The 25,126-nt window shown below is 44.1% G+C and overlaps 1 protein-coding gene across 1 annotated transcript in view; it reads right to left on the bottom strand.

Annotated features, from left to right (window-relative positions):
- frmd4ba (FERM domain containing 4Ba) overlaps window positions 1–15,871 on the bottom strand; it is a gene marked incomplete at its 5' end in the record, with an annotated part of 30,175 nt that extends 14,304 nt beyond the window's left edge. Inside the window, 11 exons of the mRNA XM_080846434.1 lie at window positions 1,428–1,514; window positions 1,931–1,988; window positions 2,548–2,613; window positions 3,849–3,932; window positions 7,905–7,927; window positions 8,495–8,551; window positions 10,478–10,562; window positions 10,925–11,017; window positions 11,438–11,532; window positions 11,803–11,868; window positions 15,713–15,871. Of these exons, the coding sequence (XP_080702560.1) occupies window positions 1,428–1,514; window positions 1,931–1,988; window positions 2,548–2,613; window positions 3,849–3,932; window positions 7,905–7,927; window positions 8,495–8,551; window positions 10,478–10,562; window positions 10,925–11,017; window positions 11,438–11,532; window positions 11,803–11,868; window positions 15,713–15,871 (873 nt within the window). The remainder of the gene's footprint in view (window positions 1–1,427; window positions 1,515–1,930; window positions 1,989–2,547; window positions 2,614–3,848; window positions 3,933–7,904; window positions 7,928–8,494; window positions 8,552–10,477; window positions 10,563–10,924; window positions 11,018–11,437; window positions 11,533–11,802; window positions 11,869–15,712) is intronic.
- Between the last annotated feature and the right edge of the window lie 9,255 nt (window positions 15,872–25,126).

The raw sequence follows: 25,126 nt of genomic DNA, 5'->3' as shown, positions 1-25,126 counted from the left end.
AGCCTTGACAGGAAACACAATAAGTACAGGCCAGCTGACAGGCCGCTCTCTAACGGGGATTGTATTCTTTCAAACATGAAAAGCGACAGAATACAGGACAGAGAGAAAGAAAGAGAGAGAGGGAGACAGAGCAGGCAGAGGAGAAGAGAAAGAGGCTACTGAGGAAAATAACTACACCCCTTTCCCTTGTGGTGCGGCCTATCAGAGTGAAACTAAATCGGGGTGCCCACCCAGCAGACTCAGCCTCCCCGTGCGTCCTCCCCTGGCAGACTGGCACCAGGCCAGCCTCTCCTCCGAAGCCTCTGTGCCGCACTCCCTGTGGTGCGAGGTTATTGCACTGGGCAGACTGAGCCGAGGTGAGCCTACTGGGTCTCCCTCTCTGGAGAGGAGCAATTCCCACCATTTGCATCCCTCGGCTCCCTCTCTGGAGGTTGCGTATTATTCGGATCACAAAATAGTACAATATTCGCGTCATATGACGTCATACAGGAAGTGTAACGTACTTTCAGGCATTTGTAGGGGTACCGAGACCTAGTTTTTAGCCTTATAATCTAACCCTAACCCAAACAAATCCTAAGAAAAAGTTGATTCTGACACTTAAAAAAATAAAATTTGATCCGATATATCCGCAACCCTCTCTGGAGAGGAGCAATTCCCACCATTTGCAACCCTCGGCTCAGGCTAAAGGTTGTAACTAGCAGCTAGTTTGCAACCCTCGGCTCAGGCTAAAGGTTCTAACTAGCAGCTAGTTTGCAACCCTCGGCTCAGGCTAAAGGTTCTAACTAGCAGCTAGTTTGCAACCCTCGGCTCAGGCTAAAGGTTGTAACTAGCAGCTAGTTTGCAACCCTCGGTTCAGGCTAAAGGTTGTAACTAGCAGCTAGTTTGCAACCCTCGGCTCAGGCTAAAGGTTGTAACTAGCAGCTAGTAGGAATGTGGAATACACACCCACGGATTCACTCTTTATTCAGGTGTCAAATGGCACGCTCGTCGTGAGGCAATAGATTCCAGAGATCATCAAAACATCCTGCCTGACTTGATAAGTCTCGTTCATATTTCGACACAATGAAATTGAAATTGAGTGCAGTGATTTAGTGCCCATGACTCAAGAGCTTGCATACACAATAACAGGCACATGTTGGCACAAGAGGCCATTTTTCAACCAACAGATCACTTTCAGACCCTTTCATGCCAACAAGCCATTCCCAACCCCTCTCATGCACTCGCTGTTTTTTTTTCCCGCCACTTTCCCTGACCTTCTCCCATCTACAGTCATGGAGACACTTAGAGGCTTTGTTCACCTTATTTACAGTTTGGTCAAAAATTAACCCTGCTGTGCTTGGGTTTTGGGGTAGACACAGAGAATACAAAGAGCAAAAGCAACCACAAAAACAGCCATGAGGGTGATTAATGAGTAGAGGGCCGCCTACCTTTCGCGGTTTCAACTTGTCCTGCTGGTCGTATTGGCCAATGCCTTTGTAGCTCACCCCCAACCACCAGGGAAGGCCTTGCTTGTCCTGTGGAGAGAGAGAGAGAGTATCACCACAAGTTTCTCACTACATTAGCACTTTCTTTTCAAAAGTGGCACAGTCTGCAAAGAAAATACACAATTACTGGGGCAATTATCCCATTAGACTTGCAGCATTAGCAACTCTAACGACCAGCGCGACAAAGATCTAAAGATTTCAGCAGCCTCCACTCCCTCCAATCCACAAACTCTGGGAGTCATTTAAAGAGGCAGCGTTTGATCTCCTCTGACTATGTATGTTAAAAAGCAAGGCAAGCAAACACCCCCCACAGACTCATTCTGGGTGGCTGTTGCACCACAGAGCTAGTGGAAATGTGTTGCCAGTCAAATACAGGGACGTGGATCTCCTCATTTTTGAACCATGAAAAAAAAAGCAATGTATCACGAGTCTGACTGTGTTCTTACCTTCACTTCATAATAATGAACTCCATAGTTGGGGAAGGACTGCACCAGTGCCAAGTACCTTGGAGAGAACAGAGAGCGGAGGGTGAGGCACGGTGACATTAAAATGCCGTCTCTCAGATGGTGTTATTGGGGCAATGGGCTCTCAGCGACAGTAATTCACAGTCCTGTGTCAGTTACATCAGTAACACCATTGATTTCCTCCAAAGGCCTCGATGGGGAGGGACACCATTGATCAGCTCAGGGCCACAGGGCCAGCGTAGCCACAAAAACGACCTTGTTGGACAGCCATGGGCAGGCACACAAAGTGGAGCACTGTCAGTCTCTGCTAAGCGGTGGAACAAGAGGTGGGTCCGTCTGCAGCCCCGAAGGACCCATTCATTAATGATACAATTTGGCAGACGGGCGACCGGATCCCTGCGGCAAACAAACAGGGGGGGGGGGGGGGGGGAGGAGGCTTTGGTAGCGACCAGCCGGCAACAGGGCTAAGTTGGTTTTATGAACACTGTTCTAAATGGTAAGGCCTCTTTGACCCAGCATTGTTGAGTGCACTCGAGTCGATTGCGCACGAACCGTCCGCTATGGGGAATGAAATGGGAAAACTGAATGACTTCACTCACTTTACGATGGCTTGTCCGCGGGTGAGCCCTTTCAGCTTCTGGTAGTGCTCGATAACGCGGTCCTCGCTGCGGAACAGAGAGCGGAAAGAACACGGTGAGATCATATCCTAAGCAGAATTAGTTGTAAGAGGCTTAACGTGTTCATTTGATGTTTTTTTTTTTTTTTAATAATAAGAAGAAAAAAAAACAGGCTGTTTTTAACAGCCTGTCTCAGAAATCTCTCTGAGGCGTCCGTGCACAAAATGCCATCTGGACAACTGGTCTGCCAATCTCACACATGCTGCAACAATCACCCGGGTTGGCCTGACCCAACATCACCCCCACTCTGCGTGCGTGCGTACACGTACACACACACGCACAGACACACGCACAGACGCACAGACACACACACGACACACACACACACAGAGTGAATTGTTGCAATGATATCTGTTCAGCTGTTAGTGGACATGCGCCCTCAAATATGCACCACATGCAAGCACACGCACAGAGTCACAGAAACGTATACTCAGATCAACACATGCACACTCACACATGTGTAGACTTGTGCTCAGTTTAACACAAAGCGCACACACAGGCGTGTTTAACACATGGACACACACAACCGCACGCGCACACGCACACACACACACACACACACACACACACACACACACATACACACACACACACACACACACACACACACACACACCACTCTGTAACTCAAATCTGCCCACTGATCCTTAGTCAGCTGCCCGCTCCCATTAGAAGAGCCCCCTGATACTGCACTGATTCAGCCCTGAAAGGAGAGGAGGTCTGTTCAGGCCAGGGGATGCCCCTTACATCAGGCACAGCTGGCATCTGGTGGTGACGAGGGGCAACACCACCCAGCGCACGCACCACCACTGGGCGGACATCATTAACACGTGGGCACGCCCTTAATTAATTAGGAACATTTGAGGTAAAGGAACTCGCGGGTCTTGGCAATTGGCCGTGCATCTGAGCGCCTGAATCACTTGAACACTCGTCCAGGTGTTACAATGAGGGGATTATACCACGGGGTTGGAGGCGTCTGCAAAAGTACTCAAGGAGCCAGGTGGCTGTCAGCATCTGCAAATGAGCACAGACACACACACTCTCTCTCACACACACACACACACACACACACACACACACACACACACACACACACACACACACACACACACACACACACACACACACACACACACACACACACACACACACACACACACACACACACACACACACACACACACACACGCTGCTAATATGTCCTGCTGAAATGCACAGCTTACCAGTATGCCAGAGAAGGGTGTTCCGTCAACACTTTGGTTGGTAGGGTGGGAAGCTTCTTCAAGTCCTCGCGTGTGCGTTCATCACTGCAAACAAGCCAAGATCATCCATCAAAACCAGACGCAATGAACAGGATGTGAAAGCCAGCATGGGAAGTTTTTAATAATCATAACCTTGGAGCCAAAAATACTTTCAGCCATTAATCTTGGGGACCTGCAAGCCCCAGATTAATAATAGATCTTGGGTGCAGAAATATACCAGTGACGAGAACACTCCAAAATGAAAAAATAACGTTATGTAAAGTATTTCTGTGTTTTCATGACATAACAGCATAAATAGAAATTCCGGGACTTGAAGGGCAAAGCTACATTTACATTTAGTCATTTAGCAGACGCTTTTGTCCAAAGCGACGTCCAAGGGAGAGAACAATCAAGCTAAGAGCATTAAAAACCTGGTGTAACAATAAATACTGCTTTTAAAACGACATAGAAAGAATAAAAAAAAGAAGTGCGGGCCTGTTTCTGCTTAAGTGCAGGTTAAGCCAAGGTGCCAGTTAGGAAGGGAGGTGCTCTTTGAAGAGTTGGGTCTTCAAGAGCTTCTTAAAGGTAGAGAGGGACGCTCCTGCTCTGGTAGTGCTAGGCAGGTCGTTCCACCAACGTGGAACTACAACTGAGAATAGTCTGGATTGCCTTGCTTGCACTGGGTGTAACATTTGCCCTTACAAGAGCATTTAGGTAGGTGGGAGCAGACCCAGTAAGCACTTTGTAGGCCAGCATAAGTGACTTGAATTTGATGCGAGCAGCTACCGGCAGCCAGTGGAGCTCAGCTGAAGTATAAAACTTGTATCTGTGTGCTTGTTGATGCTGGCTAAAGAAATATTCTACGTTTTATCTTGGCTCTTATTAAAGCTCTTCCTTCCTCTTCTAAGTAAACAAAATGTTTTTGCTTTAATGGAATTCACGTTCACCTGTTCATGCAGGCCATTCATTCCAGCTAGTCTCTCACTCTCCATTCTTTAACAGGGGTGTAAGAAACTTGTGATATCATGTTTTGTGATACTGTATCAGTTCTTAAAAACACTGCATCGATTTTGAATTAATAGTTTACATTCAAAGATTCATGTCAGACAGTGGTTCATTTTGTATTGCAGTGTTGTAGTATCCTTCAGCCAAAAAAAAAGCAACATATATCAACTTCCAGCACAATATATTGAATTATAACCTGCATCACAACGCCAGATTCTTTCCAATACACAGCCCTATTCTCTAAGTGAAAGACAAGTACAAACCAGCACAAGGAGGGAACGTATGTTCTCCATTTTCCCTTATCCACCACCAGCTCTAAGATGCGAGTAAAATATTGTAAGCAAATACAGGAAGCGATAAAGACAGAGATTTCTTTTAGAGAGGGACCACTGGTGTCTTATCTCTCCAGACATAATGTGTTGTATGTCACTGTCAAGGTTCTGCGATAATATTCCCCATGAGTCACTCAATACACAGGCGGAGAGGGCAAAATGCCTTTCAATTACAGGCCAATAAAGAGAGCGCTCGTTTGGTAGGGCGGTGTACTGCAAAGGCTGACAAAAGCGATCCAGGAGTTTCTAGCTGGCCTGCTGGGAGGGGAGAGTGGCAGCACAGCTAAGGGAGTGCATTCAGAAAGAAGACCCCCACATGATCAAAACAGCAGGACAGTTGGCAGTTTGGAAAAAAACACGCAGATCCATGGTTGGTCTCAGTGGCCTGTGGTGTTTCAACGGTCAACGCAAATTTGTACTCGGGTAGAAAAATGACATTCTACAGAGCAGCCGCAGATCAAAATATATATTATTAATGACTCGGGCGAATGTATGATATTTGCAGGCTTTCAAACAAACAATGACGCCATGACTAATGTCTTCAAACACGCCCACACACGGCATAAAAACACACCCTAGGAAAATGCACGTTTATCAGCCCAAGCTTATCAAACTGGGAAAGCCAGGAACAAGTTCGGGAGTTCTTGTTCTCCTCCTACAGGAGAGTCATTCAAGTTCCCCATCTGACAGAGGACGTGATTACATATGAAATCTCATTACGAGCAAAAAAAAAGGCTGACGATTATGAGAAGGGCAGGGGAGGTTGGCTAGGGTGGGTCTCCAGAGGGAACCCTTACTCCGACACCTCTGGCAGAAACCTGGAACTCATTATACGCCGTCTGTGTTATCTTATGGCAGACTGGGGGCAGCTCCTACCTCCACACGCCCCTGTAAAGTGTGCGGGGAGAAACAGTAATGGATCATCTATTTTAGTGCCTCTGAGGCTGGGAGCCACCCCCTGCCAGAGTGCAAAGGCTAGATGTGTTTGCTCTGATCTCTGCCAACTTCCAGGGGTTAACTACCAATCTTGATATGGAAACTGTGCAGAGTGAAGGCCAACATACAAGAGGAGATTTATATTATTTTATTTCAAGTATAAATATCACAAAGCAAGCGACAGCTTTACTTAACCTTCAAAGGTTATTGGGCCTCCAGGTCATAAACAAACGCCTCCTTTATAACTAAACACATCACACATCTCAACTCTTTTCCACAAGTTCACCTTCTTAACAAAGGGAGGCAGACACTCCAAAAATGGGAGTTGAGACGCACATCAGCAGTCTGAGGAGTTTGATTTGGACCAGAGAGTGTTGACATCACCACTGCCCCGTTTGACGCCTGTTGGTTTGCGAACGGGGAGATGTCTCTGTTTGGGGGAGTTTTCAGGAAAGCCTGGGGGTGGGGGATTCCAGCTCCCACACACCTAATCTGAGGCTATTGGGGCTGGGCCCCAGTCCATGCATGTCTCCAGCCGTGGATGGTTTATGGAAGGGATTTGCACGGGAACGTTCACTCATTCCCATCCTCCATCCACTCCGGGAAAAAAGCAAGCAAGGCCATCGTGAGGAAGACGAGAAAGAGAGGAAAAGAAACAAAAAACACCTCGCAAGTAGTGCCTACGTCCCCAATCAACTCAAATAAGGTCATTTTCACACTGGGCTGCCTTAACCGACTTACCAGTGTGGGTTTAACAGCACTGTCAGAGAGTATAGTACGTACACACATGGCTAATATTTCCCAACAGAACTATCCATGCACTAGGAAAAGATAAAAGACATCCCGTCCTCACAGCTGGGTTCACATGTTAGATATCTGCACCACAGGTTTGAGCACTTAAATGTCCTAAAAAGTATAACAAGCCAAATGTGCTGGCCAGCCATTTTCACACATATATGAATCTACCCTACATGCTCACACCATACAATTCCCAACAGTGCACAAATCTTTGTGTTCAAATAATGCACTGGGGGCCTCTGGGGTGCCAGACAGGGGAAACACACACAGGTTTGCATTGATGGCAAGGCCAGTATATTTGTAGGTCACCACAGGTCTCCCTACCATTCAGGACCAACATAATAAGTCAGGGTCAACATAGCAATCTAAAACCTTTCACTGTGTCCACGTAAAGGACATCAGCTTTTTTTTCAACCACACTTCCCAGTGCCCTAGACAAGGTGGGAACATCAGGTAAGATAAAGAGACGGAAATCAATTTTTCAATCAAAGCAAACAGATGGTATTATTTCTCCTCTTTCTCATGTGTGGTGAACATCTATTTATCCAGAATAAGAGAGCTCACAAGAAGTAATACTAAGGTCCAATAAAAATCAGCAATCGCGCAGAGTGACTTGATGCATATCTCAAAGCTATAGCCAGGCCAGGGACACACAAACATTTGATAAACCCATCGTTGGAGTTACAATATAACAGATCAACTATTATTTTCAATCAGCTACTCTGATGAACAAACATCCATGGAAATCTCACAGAATGCGGGCAGCTACTGCTAGCTTAACAGCTAGCTACTGATGAGTTGAGGTGAGTATGTGAATTGTCAGTTGTTTTTTTTCACGCAAGTGAGAAACACATAGCTTGCAGATCCCCAATAGTCTTAATGCTGATAGCTATAGGCTACAATATGAACAAGCACACAATTAATAACAAAAAGCCTATAAAGATTAGTTATGCCACAGAAGTCTTACCTTGTGAAGTCCCCATTCGCCTCCTAAAATAAAACACAAACATGTATTGATGTAATAAAAGATGTCCTTTTTGAATACCTGGACCAACAGAGGCTGTTTTTCACATCGTTGTTTATTCCTTCATCCGTGTTAACCCAAACTACACGCGAACATTTGACATGGTCCCCTATTGTGCTGTGAAGTAGCCTAGTCAGTGCAGCAGCCCACTTAAGGCGCTTAACTACCAATCACGAGGAGAGTATAGACTACAATATCCCAACAACAGTTACATCCTGATTCCCTCCTCCTATAAATGCAAGTTAGCCTAAATGTACTGTGCTCCAAAACCTGTTGATTATATGCGTGGATTTGGGTTCAATTAAACTAATGGGAACATACTAACATCATAAATAATCGATGGACATACACTGTAATTGTATAGAATAGGTCTCCATAAAACAAGAAGCAGTAGCTATACAACAAACATTTTATTGTAACAAAGTAACTTGGAGATGAATGCATCGCTGCCTGTGTTGATTCAAATGTTGCACGTCGTTACAGCGAGCATGCCTGCATCGACTGTCAAACTAGTGTAGGGAAGACTCACTTACCTGCAGCGCATATGCCGCTAATTTAAATACACGACCACTCTCCACTTCGATAAGTTCCTAAAGCAACAAAACAAAGTAGAAGAAGACAACGTAAATGTCGATATTGCCTAATCCTTCTCAGTGTCCTATCGGAGTTCACTCTTCCCCCCTTAGGAAATTGCCTATCGCTACCTTCAGGTTCCACTACGGTGGGCGAGACCATTTCTGCTGGCGTTCGGGTTGTGACAAATAACTGAAACTTCAAGTTACTTTCCACAAACAAGATACGTTTAAGGTCAAATAAATACCAAACATACTAACGTTTGCTCTTTTGTTAACGTACTTAAATACTATAAAACGGGACTCATTAAACGCAGGGAGTTTGAGTTTTGAAAGTATACGGGACGGGCTCTATGTTGAGCATGGTACGGTCGAAGAGCAGGTTGAATTTATTGTTCTGACTAACACGAACAGAAACTTGCACTCGGTTGAACATGCAACATTAGGAATTCAGTGACGGATATTCAAAAATGTGAATAGTTGTTAAAGAACTTTAATAATAGCGAGATAACTTCGTCCCACTATTGTTAACAGGTCAATCTGGACTAATGTCCGATCACGACCAGTCCCCGCGACCTCTCCTTCTAGCCTACATTGTCGAAGGGGACTTAATGCAATTCCCAAAGTAGGCATCCCTCCTTAAAGGCACCCAGTGCAACTTTATGTAAACATTCAATGAAAAATAAACATTCAATTTCTAGTCTTTTGTAGTAAGTTTCAATAACTCCATACCATTACATATCGACATTCAAGTTATCGATTTTCTTTCAGTTCTCACCACACAACAACGTCTCATCTTTGCTGCTTGAATGTCGGTATGTAATGGTATGGAGTTATTGAAACTTACTACGTGTAAAAAAGACTAGAAATTGAATGTTTATTTTTAAGCCTCGAAAGTTGCACTGGGTGCCTTTAAACTTAGTCAAGGACTGACACTGGTATCAGATTCAGCCTCTCATCTGAGACCAACACATAATGTTTTGATAAAACATTATAAACACAGGACCAATCAATTGAGATAAGGAGTGATCCTCACTGCACTTCCATGGCATAATTAACAGGATAATAAATGACAGCCTATTGTGTATCAGTATAGAGATAACCTAATTATATTGGGTATATGGGTTGTCCATAGCCAGTATTTTTAACGTCTCTGTCCTTTTAGCCAGCCCACTCAGCTCTTGTTACTCTGTCTGGCACAGCACACCCTGTCCTTACCTAAATTAACACAAACTCGCCTTAATATTTGACGCCAAACAATGAGCTTTTGCAGATGGGGTCCCCCTGGACACGTTGACCTGTGAGAGGGTGTACAGGTCTCAGAGAAGGGGAGACGAGGTGAATCGGCACATTGTTCTTCCTCACGGCATTCAATGAAGCATTTCAGAGAAACAAATGAATATATCAGTTTTTTGGGGGGGGGATTCATGACCAAAACCAGGCCTGTTCACTGCTACAGCAACAAGTCCTTTGTAGACAAACAGCCAAACAACGCAACTAATGCAGCAGGGGTGAAGTGCTGAGCGAAGTCAAAAAGTGAGAAACAGGCCGTCTCTGTGCTGGAATAACTCTGGCTTAAGTGTTTCAAAGGAGGAGGCTGGAGAGGGGCCAGTCGGACTTGTGCCGTTGCTTAGCGGAACGGCTTTGCGAATGCCTCGTACACAAAAGCAGCTTCATGGCCGCCAACTGTGTTTTTGGCCCGACATGCTCGTTTAAGACGCTGACATCTGGAGGCACACTGCCTTGCCTTTAAAGTTTCTGAAGCCTCCCCTAAACGTAGCCAGGGGGGCCCTTGGGGAGATTCCCAAGCCCCCTCACAAACAGCTCTGCACTGTTATTGGACATGATTTATAGAGCATTAGTCATTTCTGTACTCTGTCTTGCTGTGCTGTAATGCAATGCTGATACAGCACATCAAATTAGGTGAATGTTATGTTCACTTACATTGAAGACACAGGACTTGGCATTCAGGAAGAACAGTTCCACAGTTGTTGTGTCTCTCAGAAATGTTACATTTTCAATGTAAAATCTGTAAAAGTACAAAATGTCACAATAAGACGAAAACAAAACACTACTTCATTTAATAATGTCTATATGTTCTAAACAACAGCATGTTATACAGCAACTGTCCAAGACCAACTTTTATAGAGGAGAAATCTTGGTTGTAGGCAAACACTGGCAAATAAGGCAAAAACTGGCTCAATGTTGCCCTCTAATGGCCACTGCAAATATCAACAAGATGAGCCATATGCACAAATATTCCAAGTGATTGAGCTCACCACTTCAATTGGTGCAACAAATCTAGCCAACCTGAAGCTTTTAGACAAAGGCAGAGCCTGACTAATGAGGAATATATAATGTACAGAGACAGAATGAGACTGAATAACTCACCTCACAAGGAACTTCAGCTCCAAAGGGCCACTCTTTTTGGAGAAATTATGCTCAAGTACTCTTCGGTCCAGCTGAAGCCAATTACTCTGACCCCTATTAAATAAAATCAAAAGGTTATACAGCATAAATTAAACCACAGCACAGAACCTAAATGAAATGACTCTGCTTCAGAGATTTAACAATTTGGGCCTCTGTAGTAATGACAAAGTATTACATTTGAGTTTAATGACTTTTTTAAATGATGGGTATTGTTTTTTATGTCTAGTATTTTAATGAATTGAAAAGACTAAATTAATTTAAAGGATTTATTTCCCTTTGAAAAGATTTTATAGCTCAGTGCAGTAAATCATAATTACAACAACATACTTTTTACACAAGATGTCTGAAGCTGTATAATTTGGAGAGCAATTGTAGTTATGCACACAGAAACAGCAAGTTCTTGTGACACAGTTTCGATAAAATGTAAATATGAACAATATCCTTCCAGAGTATGAGAGTAGATACAACACTTACGTCTCATCAGTGAAGGATATCCCAAAGTATTCCTTCTCTTTGAGGTTGAAATGTGAAGCAACCAAATCCAAGAGGTCACGGGACAACAGCTTAGGCTAAGACAATTAGAAAGACATCACATCAGCATACCATTAAGAAAAGATGAAAAAAATGTCTGAAAAACCTTGAATGTGTAAAGCTTCGATCATCCTTCAGGCAAAGAAAAACAAAATAATCGTTCTCGTTACCCATTGCCTCTTGTTATAAAAGATACAAGGTTGTCATTTTGCAAATTGGTTTATCTCTGACCAGACAGACAATAGTGATTGGTTTGGATCACTTGAGAATCAAGAGAAAGTTTGCACAGAAGAGGGATGGAAGTGTACCTGGACCAAGAGCTCCAGCTGTCTGTCATCCAAGAGACGCACCTGTCCGAGTCGCCCCTCTGTCATCTACAAAGAGAAGAGCAGAGAAGGCTTAGCATCATGGCATCCTGCTCAACACAGAAGCAGTCCAGCTGTGTGTCACAGTCTCTGATTGAAGAGCTAAGATCCCCCTCAATCGATCCTTAAGCTCTTTATAACGCCAATGAAGAGGACTTAATCTAATGAAGCTACCATCACATGCCCTCTAAGAAACCACTATGGCTAGGCAAAGGCTATGCAATTGACAAACAGGATTCCCTCCTATTGGGAGAGTGGATGAGGGTTTGAAACAAAGACGTCAGCAGAAGATAACTGGTATTCTTGCATTTAGGGTGCCCTAAATGTCCTTCCTGTACATGGAATGACATTTAAAGCTGATATGTGGGTTTATTTCTGCTATCTTTAGAAACATGAAAGGATTTGTACCATCCAGGTTTGCTTTCTTCAGCAAAAAAAAAGGACTTTAAGACAAAACATTTAAATATAGTTGTAAATATTAACAGACAATCACAACATACACAGCAAATCAATGCAAAAAGAATACCAACTCTAAACCAAGTGGCACTGCTAATCGCTTTGTTTCGTTTCGACTAAGAGTTCAGATGGCGGGTTACATGGGGTTTCCATCTGTGTGACTAAACACAATAAATCATGTGGTTTCCAACTGTTCTCCTCTGGCCTGGCTGGTGGAAAGTGAAGCTCCATATTAGGAGAGTAACCTCAGTGAATGGATAAAGTCTCTGAGCGTAGGCACAACCACAGTCCATTAGAAAGAACCAATGACTGCATGGGATAAACCGACTGATATACTCTCTTTATACAGACTCTATGTACAGTCGATGGGAGGTACCCCAGAGATCTATTGAACTATTGTAACAATTCTCAGCTCCTGTATATACTTTCTCAAACTTTCATAGACCATTGCACTGTTTGTTTTTTTTGTATTGTGTTTCTTTTGCATTGTGTTGTAATGTATATTATGTGTAAGCACATTGAGAGTCAGTTCACCAGGTCAAATTCCTTGTTTGTTCAAACTTACTTGGCCAATAAAATCTGATTCTGATTCTGATCTCTTGCCACAACTACGCAACACAACAAAGAATTTTACACTTCCTGTTCGGCATTCAAGGCTGAAACAATGGCCACACTCCATCACTTGTTCAAAGTTATTGCCTGCTTAAATTTTGGTGTGTTGTTTTCCTGCATAGGAAAGACAAATTGTCACGCAATCACGTCAAGTCAGGCTCTTTTAAAAAGAATAAAACCTTACGTCACAACAATATGCTTTTCTTATAAATGTAAAAGATTGAAAACAGTTGAAATCCTTCAATTGTGAACTAGTATTACTTATGTCAACAAGGGATTTAAGCAGTTCAGATTTATGAATTAGATTGCTAAAAATCCATTTTGAATCTAATTTACTTGATAAAGAACAAATGAACCAAACAACCCAAATGATCAGTAGAGTGTCATTAAATTCCCAGTTAATCAACACACATGATCAGTAGAGAGTTTCATTGAACTCCCAGTTAATCAACAGACACGGAAATGCTTGTCAAATACATCCAAATACATCCCATGAAAGTCATCAGTATCTAAAACATCCAATAATCCATGTAAATATTTGACATTGAAAGCTAATAATGTGATAATCCATGCCCAGAAACTGAATTAAGAGGGGGAAAAAGTCTGAGATAAAAGAATGGATTTAAACTAGCACAAAAGAGAAGTTGTACTGTACTGCTTTGAGAAACTGGGTGAAAATCTATGGGTCTACCCTCATAAAACAACACAGGATTCAAATGTAATCCGACTAAATAGAGAGAATTATTGTAGCTGTTAATTATACAAGCACCATTGTCTAAGAAGGGATTAGTCACTATAGTAACCCTTTTTGGATTGCGGAGTGGTGCGTAGCACGGTCCTAGACCAGGGACAATTATCAATGCAGCATTGTTCTAGCCTGATGACATCAAACTATGCTTTCACATCAGCACTGCTACAGGGAGCATGAGGTCTACCCACTTGTTGAGTACAATTACAGTAGTAATGATATTTAATTTTATTTCATAAAAACAGTTTCTACAGTAAAATCTTGCTCAATTTCAATCCAAAGCCTTTTTTGTTTTGTTTGTATTAGTGTATAACTATTAGTTAACTTATGTTATACGCCTGACACACACACACTTTCATATTTTGTACTATTGAAGTACATTCACTAACCTGTGGGTATCTAATTTAAGTGACCTGGTGAAAAAATAAGGCTCAGTGAGCCTGCCAACTAAGACCAGGTTCATACTTAATGATCATCACCAAACACCGAAACAAAACATCTGCAGCAGTTGTACAAGCGTTTATTTTAGACTTTCCTGAAAGTTACGCAGAGAGGAAGATTAGGGGGAGCCATTCCTGTACGCTTGAGTCCACTGCTTTTGAGAAAAGTTGCCCATGCTGAATGGGATGAGGGAATGGTGGTAGGGGTGGGGGGGTCATGTGATGCGCAATGGCCATGACAGAGGGGTCACCCCCCTAAAGCCCTACCTCAGGGGCAGGAACTTCAAACAAAGGCACCCTTCACGTGACCTCTGAGCCAGTGACCTGCCTGCTCACAGCGGCTCCCCACCCAAATGCCCCAGGCTGCCTGGTGGATACTCACTGACCTAGTCCTGCTACAAATAGGACCAGTTCATCCTTAGGCCTCCCACACATAAACCTGAGTGCTAGCTAACATTTACAGCCAATGTGACGGATGAATGAAAGGATAGTGTTTTTGACATCATATAAATGCAATATTTATAGAAGTAATAAAGGAATCAATGAATAACAGCCTCTTAACAATGAGAAAATGAGTAACAACCTCTCACTACAATGCGGGATATCTCTGAAGTGTGTGTGGATGAGATACATTTCCATAACCTGAGTCCAGAAGTGACTGAAAACACATTTGTTTTCTAAGGTGTACTGCGTGCTGGTATGTATGCGCAAGAAGATCAAAAGGACGTCTGCGCTGTCTCACAATGACTTCCATATGGACCATAGCACGCACCCTGGTCCAAACACGCTGGACTGATGCACCGCAGGAACAGGAATAATCCCCAACCTGAGATGCCCCGGGAGAGGAGTAATCAGTCATTGTACATGTGATCAATCAATTAACGTCAAACTTTCTTTTCCTCCGTTCCACAAAGTGGCTTTCCAGACTTTCAGTTAGACTGATCCGTTTATTCCAATTGCTTTTATATCAATCGTCAGCCAACAGTACGTGAAAGGTGGTTGTGGGGCCACCAAGACGAGCAGGACAATAAGCCACATCAAGGCGTGAATCCAGTATGATATTTAGGAATCTGATGCCAGAACCCTGGAGCCAAACTGCCAGCCACTAGCCTCAACCTCTAAGGGGCCGTTTACATGAAGCCTAGTTTGTCTGCGTCCAAAATGAAACGTATACAGATCCAAGCCTCTAGACAGCGATCTATCAAAGTGAGAGAGGGAGAGAGAGGGAGAGAGAGAGAGAGAGCATTGAGGCAGATGTTCAAAAGCTTCCTCTCTCCTGTGTTTCCCTTTTCCACGTTTAACGACATGACAACCCTGAACACTGCTGCTGTAATAGCCATTGTGTTGAGCAGTAGCAGACAGAAGAGACAAAACAGCAGGTGGTGCTGTGTGCAGATAGACAGACCCCCAGACCACACTGAGGAGCCCCAGCTGCATGGCTCTTACCACCAGCAACCTCCTTCAGCTCCATCAAGATGGAAGAAAGAAAATCAATACACCCCATTCCCTTCAACCCACCACCAAAACGGAAGTATGGATTCTTCCTGTCCCTCTGCTGACGTTGAGTAGATTGGCCCCTGACAGGGAGAGAGCGTACCTGGTAGACGTCCTCGAGGCGGCACCACGTCTGCAGGAACCTCCTGCAGGGCTCCAAGCCCCGGGAGTAGCATCTCCTCAGCACCTGTTCAGCCACAGTCCACACACACTGGCCGGTACTGGCCAGCAGGTCCACCCCACACATCAGTCCCGGAGCCATTGCTGCTATTCCCACAGGAGCTTAGCACAGAGCAGCAAAGCAGAGCTGGTGTACTCTCCTCTATTCTTCTCCTTCTTTCTTTCCCTCTCTCTCTCTTTCTCTCTGTCTCCCTCCCTCTCTTGTCTGTCTCGGAGGCAGGCAGGCTGATGTAACCTCAGAGAGAAAGTACGCCTCTGGAGCCCCGCTTTAGACGCCAGAGGCTGCGCTCACACTTTTCTTGGCGGGCCTCCGTCCAAGACATCCCCTCAGAGGGAGCCAGGGAGAACATAGGAGGGCAGGGCCCGGAGCAGTAAACACACACACACACATTCAGCCCCAGACAGACCTACTCTGCCCTCTGCCCACAGACACACACACACACACACTCGCACACAAATGCATACACACACACACACACACACACACACACACACACATAAACACACACACACACACACACACAACACACACAAATACATACACACACACACATAAACACACACACACACAACACACAAAGGACATGTACAAAAAACAATTGTGGACACACACGCATGCAGCAACAGCCCGTCCCTTCCCTGCCTCTTCATAAACAAACACTGTGGTTTCTTTCTGGCTCCCAGATTGGTGCTTTTGTTTCATTTTTCACGAGAAGCTCTCCACTCGTAAACGTGATTTAACTCAGAAGCACTGCCCTTTTCTGTGCTTTTAGGGTGGATGAAGAAATGAATTACATAAACTTGTTTGTCTACATAGTTCCTTCACTGGATTTTTTTTAAAAAAATTGGTTGTAAAAAGTGAGGAGTGTGATATTGCTGCTCTCCAGACCCATGTGAGTCAGTGAGGATCTGAAGGTCACTTTCATTGTGCGTGTGAAATGGGTGTAGTTTCCTATGGACGGCAGACATCTCCACCCATAATATTCCACAAGAACACTTAAAATAGGCCCTTTTTTAATTCCGACCTGCCATGAATACAGGATGACACATTACGGCCAAGAGCAGCACACTGGAAAACTCACAATGAGCGGAGTGGAACGTTTTCTCAGTCATATTTAACAGTGAGTTGAAACCCCATGCACACTAAAATTGCCTGCGAACATTAAAATACACAGCCAAAAAGAGAGAAACAATAGGGAACAATTGAATCACATCTGTTTTCCCAACTCTCCCATTTAGGATTGTCTCATCTGGAAGCAATATCCGGCTACTGACTTGTGCCTATTCAAATACTCGAAGTTTGTCGTCAAACCCTTTCTGAAATACACAAAACAGGTCACACAATGACCCGACTGTGACCACAAACTATATGGAGCAAAGGCATCCTCTCATGGCGCCCAAACGGAAAAGGACGAGTCGGATCATTACTGTAATGAAATGACATCGAGCAAGTGTGTGCGATCGACTGACAGTGTGGAGTAACCGGAGTGGGAGAGAGCCGAGTGGATGAAACGGAACAGAACTCAATTTCAATACACCTCGGAGGAAAAAATCAATGCGCCACTGCTCTCTATGAAAATGGGCCAATCAATGGGAAAGAGAGAGGATGAACAGCTGTGGGGGAGAGAGGAGGCTACCGGGTGACACCGGAGTCACACCATGGCACAGTTCCCCTCGGCACGCATGTATGATCGAGCCGTCGAGCACTTGTGCATACTCAGGAAACAAGCACACTCACTCACTCACGTGCACACACTCACTCACTCACGCACGCACGCGCACACACAAACATTCACACACACACATTCAAACACAGGTCAGTCATTCAGAAGCATAAGTTACACCAACCATGACAACCACAGCTGTGGGGAACACAAACCCAGCATTGTCCCACAGATGCCATCATGAGTGCATTATTATGAAACAAAACAGGCAGCAGATATAAGGGCATGAGGGTGCCGTTATTTCTCATGGAAAAAGAGCACTTGTCTATCTATACAGCAGCCCTCAAGCCATAGCAGGCGAGGGTCTGACCCCTGTGCTAAAATAGCCATCCATTGGGTAAAACGGATCCTCAGACACTCTGCGTTTTTATTTAATGGTGACAGGGTCAGAGGTCGAAATGCACTGGGGGAATTCTGAGAGCTGCTAACGACATTACCCCTCCACTGCTGCGGTAATAAGGCTAACCAAAGAAGCCACAAAACAGATACACACCGGCACAGAGACAAATGAAGACACACTCACACTCACAAAGACACACACACACACACATACACACACACACTATCATTGTCTGACCATGTGTCCAAAATACTCTGAGGAGTAATATAATTAGTGTAATATAATTGTGCAGCCTGATGCAGAGGGTGTGTTCTGCAGTGTTCAAACATGCTCTCAGTCGAGATGAAGCAGTGAGACCATTGGACAGTCACATAAAAAGACATGAAAGCATATCTGGGAGGACAATCGTGAACAAGATAGCACTGAATATAAAAACAGTGTTTTGCTCTCACATTGTTTTTATGAGGCATCGAATGTACATTACACTAAATGTCCCAACCAGTTCGCCTCAGATGCCTGAACTATCAGATGGTTTTCACCTGGGTTTATTTTTTTTATAGTCCGTGAACAACATCTTACAGTCTTAAACAAGCTCTCTGTGTTGTGATCCTCTCACAGTTGTTTACTCCAGCAGACCCTATTTACTCCCCAGCCCCCGACCCCCACCATCTCTCTCTCCCTCTTTCATGACTGGGAAGCAGAGCATCTTGACCTTAATCTCATGAGCGTGAGGTGAGGGGAAGGCAAGGGGGTCTGTTGTCTTTAATAATACAGGAGAGCATGGCGGCTGCCTGGCTCTGGCTCTCACAGTGAGACACAACATGGCAGGAGGAGTGTCTGCAGGCCAAAACAAACAGGCAGGCAGAGTCAGCAGTGGGGAGTGGGGGAGTCAACGCAGGTACGCGCAGCGCAGCCTGCAGGGGAAGAGATGCACACAGATGATATCCCGGCTCTCCGGGGCTCCAACTGAATGGCGTACAGCAAGCAAGCACAGGCCTGTGAAGGAACACTCTCCAGAGACGGCAGGAGGAGGATTCCAAAAGAAGAAAAAAAAACAGAACTGAAGCACAATGTAAACGGCCTACAGAGAGAAAGGCTTGGGGATTGTCTGTGCCTTTGTCTATGCATAGAGCTTATATATATGCTGTATATATATATATATATATATATATATATATATAGAGAGAGAGAGAGAGAGAGAGAGAGAGAGAGAGAGAGAGAGAGAGACAGACAGACAGGCAGAAAGAAAGAAAGAGTGAGGAAGAGAAGCTTGTGGATCCTCTCTGTGCTTGGTTGTTCCCTGATCCTGACCCTGTGTGTGTATGTGTGTGTCTGTGTGTGTGTGTGTGTGTGTGTGTGTGTGTGTGTGTGTGTGTGTGTGTGTGTGTGTGTGTGTGTGTGTGTCCATACCAACGAGTCAGTAAAAACATTCATCATGATCAGCGGAAGGCAATGAAAACTGCCATTAAGAACATCCCAAATACACCAGACCTTGTGTCAATTGATGAAAAGAACAAAGCAATCACAATAATTGAAATTGGTTGCTCTTATGATGCTAACATGGACACCTGCTATGTGTCAAAACTGTTATAATACCAACCCTTCAGTCATGTTTAAACCAACTATGGCTACTCGTACAGTCATTACCTTGATCTTTGGCAGCTTAGGTCGTGTGCATAGAATGTGTGTGCGAGGCCTGCAAATCTGTGGACTCTCTAAGAAAATGGCCAAACACTTCACAAAGTACTGCTCTACATAAGCAGTAATGGGTAACCTTTTCATCTGGAAGCGCAGGTGTCTCCTTTACCCGTAATATAGAATATGCACTGAAACTTTGACTGCAATTTAATTAGCCAAATTTCAATTTTGCCATGATATGTACTTATCTATCAAATACTGTGTGTGTGTGTGTGTGTGTGTGTGTGTGTGTGTGTGTGTGTGTGTGTGTGTGTGTGTATATAAATATATATATATATATATTGCTGGATCTTCTTTGCTGTTAACTCAGCTACCAGAGAGACCTTTAGAAGGTGAGCCTGTAAGCGCTGGAAGACCCTGACTCCCTCCCTGTCTGTTGGGGGGGGGGGGTGGGTTGAGATGAGTTGCGTTTGGGCCTGGCAGCGATCAGCGCAATGAGCTCACGACCATGCTGTCACTGCCACCCTCCTGATGTCGTCATGGTCAAGCTTCTCCGTATCATGCGCTCCACTGAGGCAATGCTTTATTTTCCCCTGAGAGGCTGGCGCGTCACCCTTAAGCGTCCATTGTTTTCACTCTGTTTGGGTTTCAGTCTGGTTTTTTTTCCCCCCCCCATAGCTATGCCTGCATGGAAGGCAACAACTGCATGTTGTTCTTAGTTCATCAAAGAACTCTGGCCCTCCTCCAGAAAGCATAGTTTTATACCCGTATGGCCAGTAGGTGGAGTATTACCACCAGAGAGTGTGTGGGAGTGATTAATAGTAGAGGGGCAGTATATAATGCTGCGTTCAGATGAACAAAGCAATAAAAACTAAATTTCAACCATCCACTTGATTATGGACTGGCACAAGATACCACATCGCACCAGAGCACGAACCAAACCCATCTTGTCAAATTTTGCCTGAATCTAAATGGCACGAGACTGCCTTGACTGCCTAAATCTAGACAGTGATCTATATTAATGTCATCTTGTCTGCTGAGAATACTTTGGAAGGGCACACGGCACGCCCCCTGCTGCCAAGATCGTCACGTCTCTCCAACCTGGGGTGAGTTTTGTAATATGATGGCAATTGCTCCACACAAAAAGGGTGTGAAATGAATTGCCTGAAAATGGAAGTCGTCCCATCGGAGAGAGAGAGAGAGAGAGAGAGGGAGAGAGAGACAGAGAAAGAGGGGGAGTGAGAGAGAGAGAGAGAGGGAAAAGGCACACATCGAGTCATGAGAGGGATGAGTAGCAGCTGTCTGTAGCCCCACCGCACCAACAGCTGACGACCAGGGCCACATATGACACAGGGGGGTGAGGACTGCAGTGTTAGCATTCCCTTTCATTTGACAAACACACGGGCCGCTCACACACACACACACACACACACCCCTCCACGAGCCCAGCCATTCCACCCCTGCCCCATTCAGACACGCACAGAACAGCCCCGTTGGCTTCCTGACAGTTAGGCTGTTTGGAAACAGAACAGGTGGACAGTTTCCTGTGGACAGTGTGCGGACAATTACACTAGGACACCACCATTTCAGAATGATTAGTCAGTGGGGGATGGGGGGGTGTTATTAATGGGTGTTCATCGGATACATTACGTCAGAGACGGTGTTTATTCAGTTAAGACGGGCTAAGCCCATACATGAACAAACAAACAAGTACACACACACACACACACACACACACACGCACACACACACACACACACACAGACACATACATACATACATACATACATACATACATACATACATACATACATACATACATACATGCGCACACAAACACATACAAAAAGATGAGATGAAAAAAATTATATGCGATCCTTTAGTTATGCAAAAACGTGTTTGTGATTAAGGTGTAGAAACCATTTGAATGATGCCAGTGAGTGTGAGTTCTCTAATTCCTTCTTCAAAACAATGGTCGCACCAGTGTTCAAAGCACAGGATTAAGGTCATGACCCAAATTAGTCTTGTCTAAGGTCATGTTGGTAAAAAAAAAACAAAGTCATGTTGGAAAGGTCATGCTGGAAAAAACAACAACAATGAAATCGGACATCGGAAATCAGTAAATCACTGACAAGGAGAAATCCTTATTCCAAGTTCACAATTCATTATTGTCGCCTACTGATACAGAGCACTTTTACCATTGTTTTTCACTTGTCTGGATGTATTAAATAAAACTAAAGGCTTTACTATGTCTATAACTGAATGTCCCTAATCTCACATGACACACTTGACAGTGTCTGTCACTAATCTCACATGACGCTCTTGACATTGTTACTTCTGCCGTGCTGTCACTACATCTGTGTGACTCCCATACGACATCTCAATTTCATCCATTAAAAATGAGATAAAAAGACCTTATCTGCAAGAGGACATGGAGAGAGGGAGCGAGGGAGAGTGGGGTGTTGAGTGTGTACAGTCCCAGCCTGCTGTTACTCTGCGTGGCAGGGGGTAGGAGGGAGAGTGCCCTGGGGCCGGGGCTGCCAAACGCCACCCCATTGAGATGTCTGTCCGGCCCTACGGATTTGGGGCGCTGGTCCGAAATGGTGATGAGTCTCGTGGAAACGGCCGCGGACAGTGATGAGCAGCGTGTGTGCGTTACCCAGATGCCGCCGAGCAGAAGGGCTGGGTGGGCCACCGAGTGTCTGTTGCTTCGCTTCGTCCCCCCCCCGCCTAATAAGTTCCCAGAGGGATTGTGGGTGTTGAGATTTGCTGGGGCAGTCCCCCCTCCCCACCCCAGCGGCTACAAAAAAGGGAGGGAAAAAAATCTGGTGCTGCTGGGTTTAAATATCATATGCATGAGCTGAGCCCTATGAATGGCCTCTCTTAGCATCACTGCAGGGGTCCAGAGAGACAGACAAAGAGAGATGGGGGCGAGAGACAGCAAGAGAGAGAGTGAGAGAGAGAGAGAAAGAAGGGGAGGAAGGAGGGAAGTGAGAGACGGAGATGAAAAATGAATAAAAGAAAAATAGGCATCGAGAGACCTCCTTTAAGGAGTACTTTGATATGTGGGGCTCTGGGTTTAAACTGAGGGAATATAAATTAGAGGTGTTCCCCGCTTCCTGTTTCCTAAAAGTACGGCCGGTGAGCGGTGTGGAGAGAATAAAAACGTATAATAACAGCAGATCTAATCTTGTTTTCATTTTGTCACTCTGTCATCACTCTATTGCCAAGCTCTTCTTCACACCTGATGTGAGCGGGGGAAACGGAGAAAACCAAAAGAATATTTTCAAAACGTGACACATATATAAGTGCAGAGGTTGACGTAGAAATGTAGGGATGCAAGTGTATATTTAAGGACAAACTCACATCAAGTAGCTTGACATAAGAACAGAGCCAAGTATGAATAAATGTGGTGGTTGTCTGGTTTGATTGGCGGATAGCTACATTGCATTTACACACGCTGCATAATGTTTGCATCCATGCATGATGCACATTTAGTGAGCATGTATTTGCCTAATGCATTTTTAATGAAGTCTTTTAAACAACACGTGCAGCACGCTATGTCAAACATAACCAATCTAGCTTTGTCGAAATGATTTAGCTCCCTGCTTTTATGCTCACGTTTTGGCCTCTAGCAAACCTTAAAAAAAATAAACTTGCTTGAATCATAAACTTTCACATTTTTTGTTGTTGTTGATGTTTCTATATTTATACTGCCGAGGAGCAACATCTGTCCAGTTTTACATACGAGTTACAACATCTGTCCAGTTCTGGCACAAATCTTGTAAGTGAATCTCAAATGGATTACAGTAGAAAAGGGTTTTTCCGGTCTGAAATTTTTCATTGACAATGACAGCAGATGCACATCTGTCAAAGCAACTGTCATTGTCCTTGTTTGTCACAGGTGAATGACTGATATGACAAAGAGGTCAAGGCTACCCATATTCTCTCCTTCATCTGCTGGTCAGATAAGTTCAGTATAAGATAACTCTTTGTACCTTGCTATAGGCATGCACATAGCTGAAAGCACATTTGTGCCAGGGTTATTGTCATTCCTGAAAATTAACACTGAATTTAGCAGTAAAAAAACCCAACAACAATTAACAATGTGACACAAACTATTACAAAATAGAATTGCAGGTAAAATAAGCTTTGTTTTTTTTGTCTACCCCTTGATTTTTACTGTGGTTGGTATACCACTTTGTGCTGTTCTATTTTACTTTTTGTGAGACATTGGCGTAATAAAGAGGACCTATAATGAAAGAAATAAATCATGTTTGATGTTGTGTTTTCTTTCATCCTACCTTTTTTAGCTCCTATGAATCAGGCTAGCCTCATAACACATGAAAAACAAAATAAACTAAAAGACTCAACATTTCCACAAAACAGAAACAACCATTTGTACAACTATCTAAAACTGAACTGAAAGACTGAATGAAAATAAAAAACTAAGGAAAATTTCAGAAATATAATACCAAGAATTCAAGCAGCCTGATAATGATTCAGTCATTAGCTTTGCATATACCCTTTGTGTTTCTTTATCCATTTTGTAATCATGACCCATTATGAAACCTTGCAGTGAGGGTTACATTAGTAGGTAGGATATGGTGGAGCTGTACGTCTTTAATGAATGCCAACAATGTTAGAGGTATATCATTCAACTTATTAATCTTAATTATATCAACATGTTAGCAATATAACATATAAGCAGTTTTCAAAAGGACTACTTCTTGCTTGTAGTATTTCAGAAGATCCCTGCTGGCATTTTCCAGTGTAAAAACAATGTAGAGTTATGTGGAGAGTTAGCATATCCTTCCATCCTTGGAAAGCAACTGAACTAAACAAATGACAGATTGGATGAAAATGCGATTTACTGAGAATGAATGTAACAAGCCAACAAAGTCAATCAGAAAATCAATTTCCAACAGCCCAAATCTGCATACTAAGCACTTTCACACGCACGGTAGCTTGCCTTTGACCTAGTTCTGAAATATCTGATCTAAATGTCTAACTGACTATCCACTTGCCTTCAGGCTACTATGGACATCCGTAGTATATCCGTGGTATCTCATTCCCCATTCTTGGCACCAGACATCATACACCTGCTTGTCCTGTTCAGGACAAGTTCATCAGCCTTCAAGTATCAAGTCAGCATTCTATTCACAAGCTCCCTGAGGTAAACAAACGCTGAGGCAAACAAACGCCTGCGCGTTCAGACTACTCTTGACTGACACCAGGTAACACATCCTATTAGAGTTATTCTTATCACAGAATTCCCCAAAAGTCTGCTCATTCTGTCTGCAGAGAAACTGACAGACTACCAAATGTCTTACCAACTCCTCCTCACAGCTACAAGCACGTCATGTGAAACACTGTCTGATAGGTGAGGGTGCTGAATAACAGATCCAGTAAAAGTTATATTGTCTGCTCTGTGCAGTGGTATGGCAGCAGGGTACTGTGCACTCTTGGGGATTGCCATGCTGATTCATGATTAGACCTCAGGGATAACATAAGATTACAGATCTAGGGGGGCACTGTGAAGCAAACAGTAGCCCAGACCACATTCGGGCTTGATGCCCATGGAGGACACAGATTCGATTCCGGCCTGATGTCATTTGTCCTGTCCACTCCCCTC

Source organism: Sprattus sprattus (assembly GCF_963457725.1).
Source record: "Sprattus sprattus genome assembly, chromosome: 10".
Lineage (NCBI taxonomy): Eukaryota > Metazoa > Chordata > Actinopteri > Clupeiformes > Clupeidae > Sprattus > Sprattus sprattus.
Note: the sequence above shows the minus strand (reverse complement) of the source record. Positions and strands in the feature narration are given on the sequence as shown.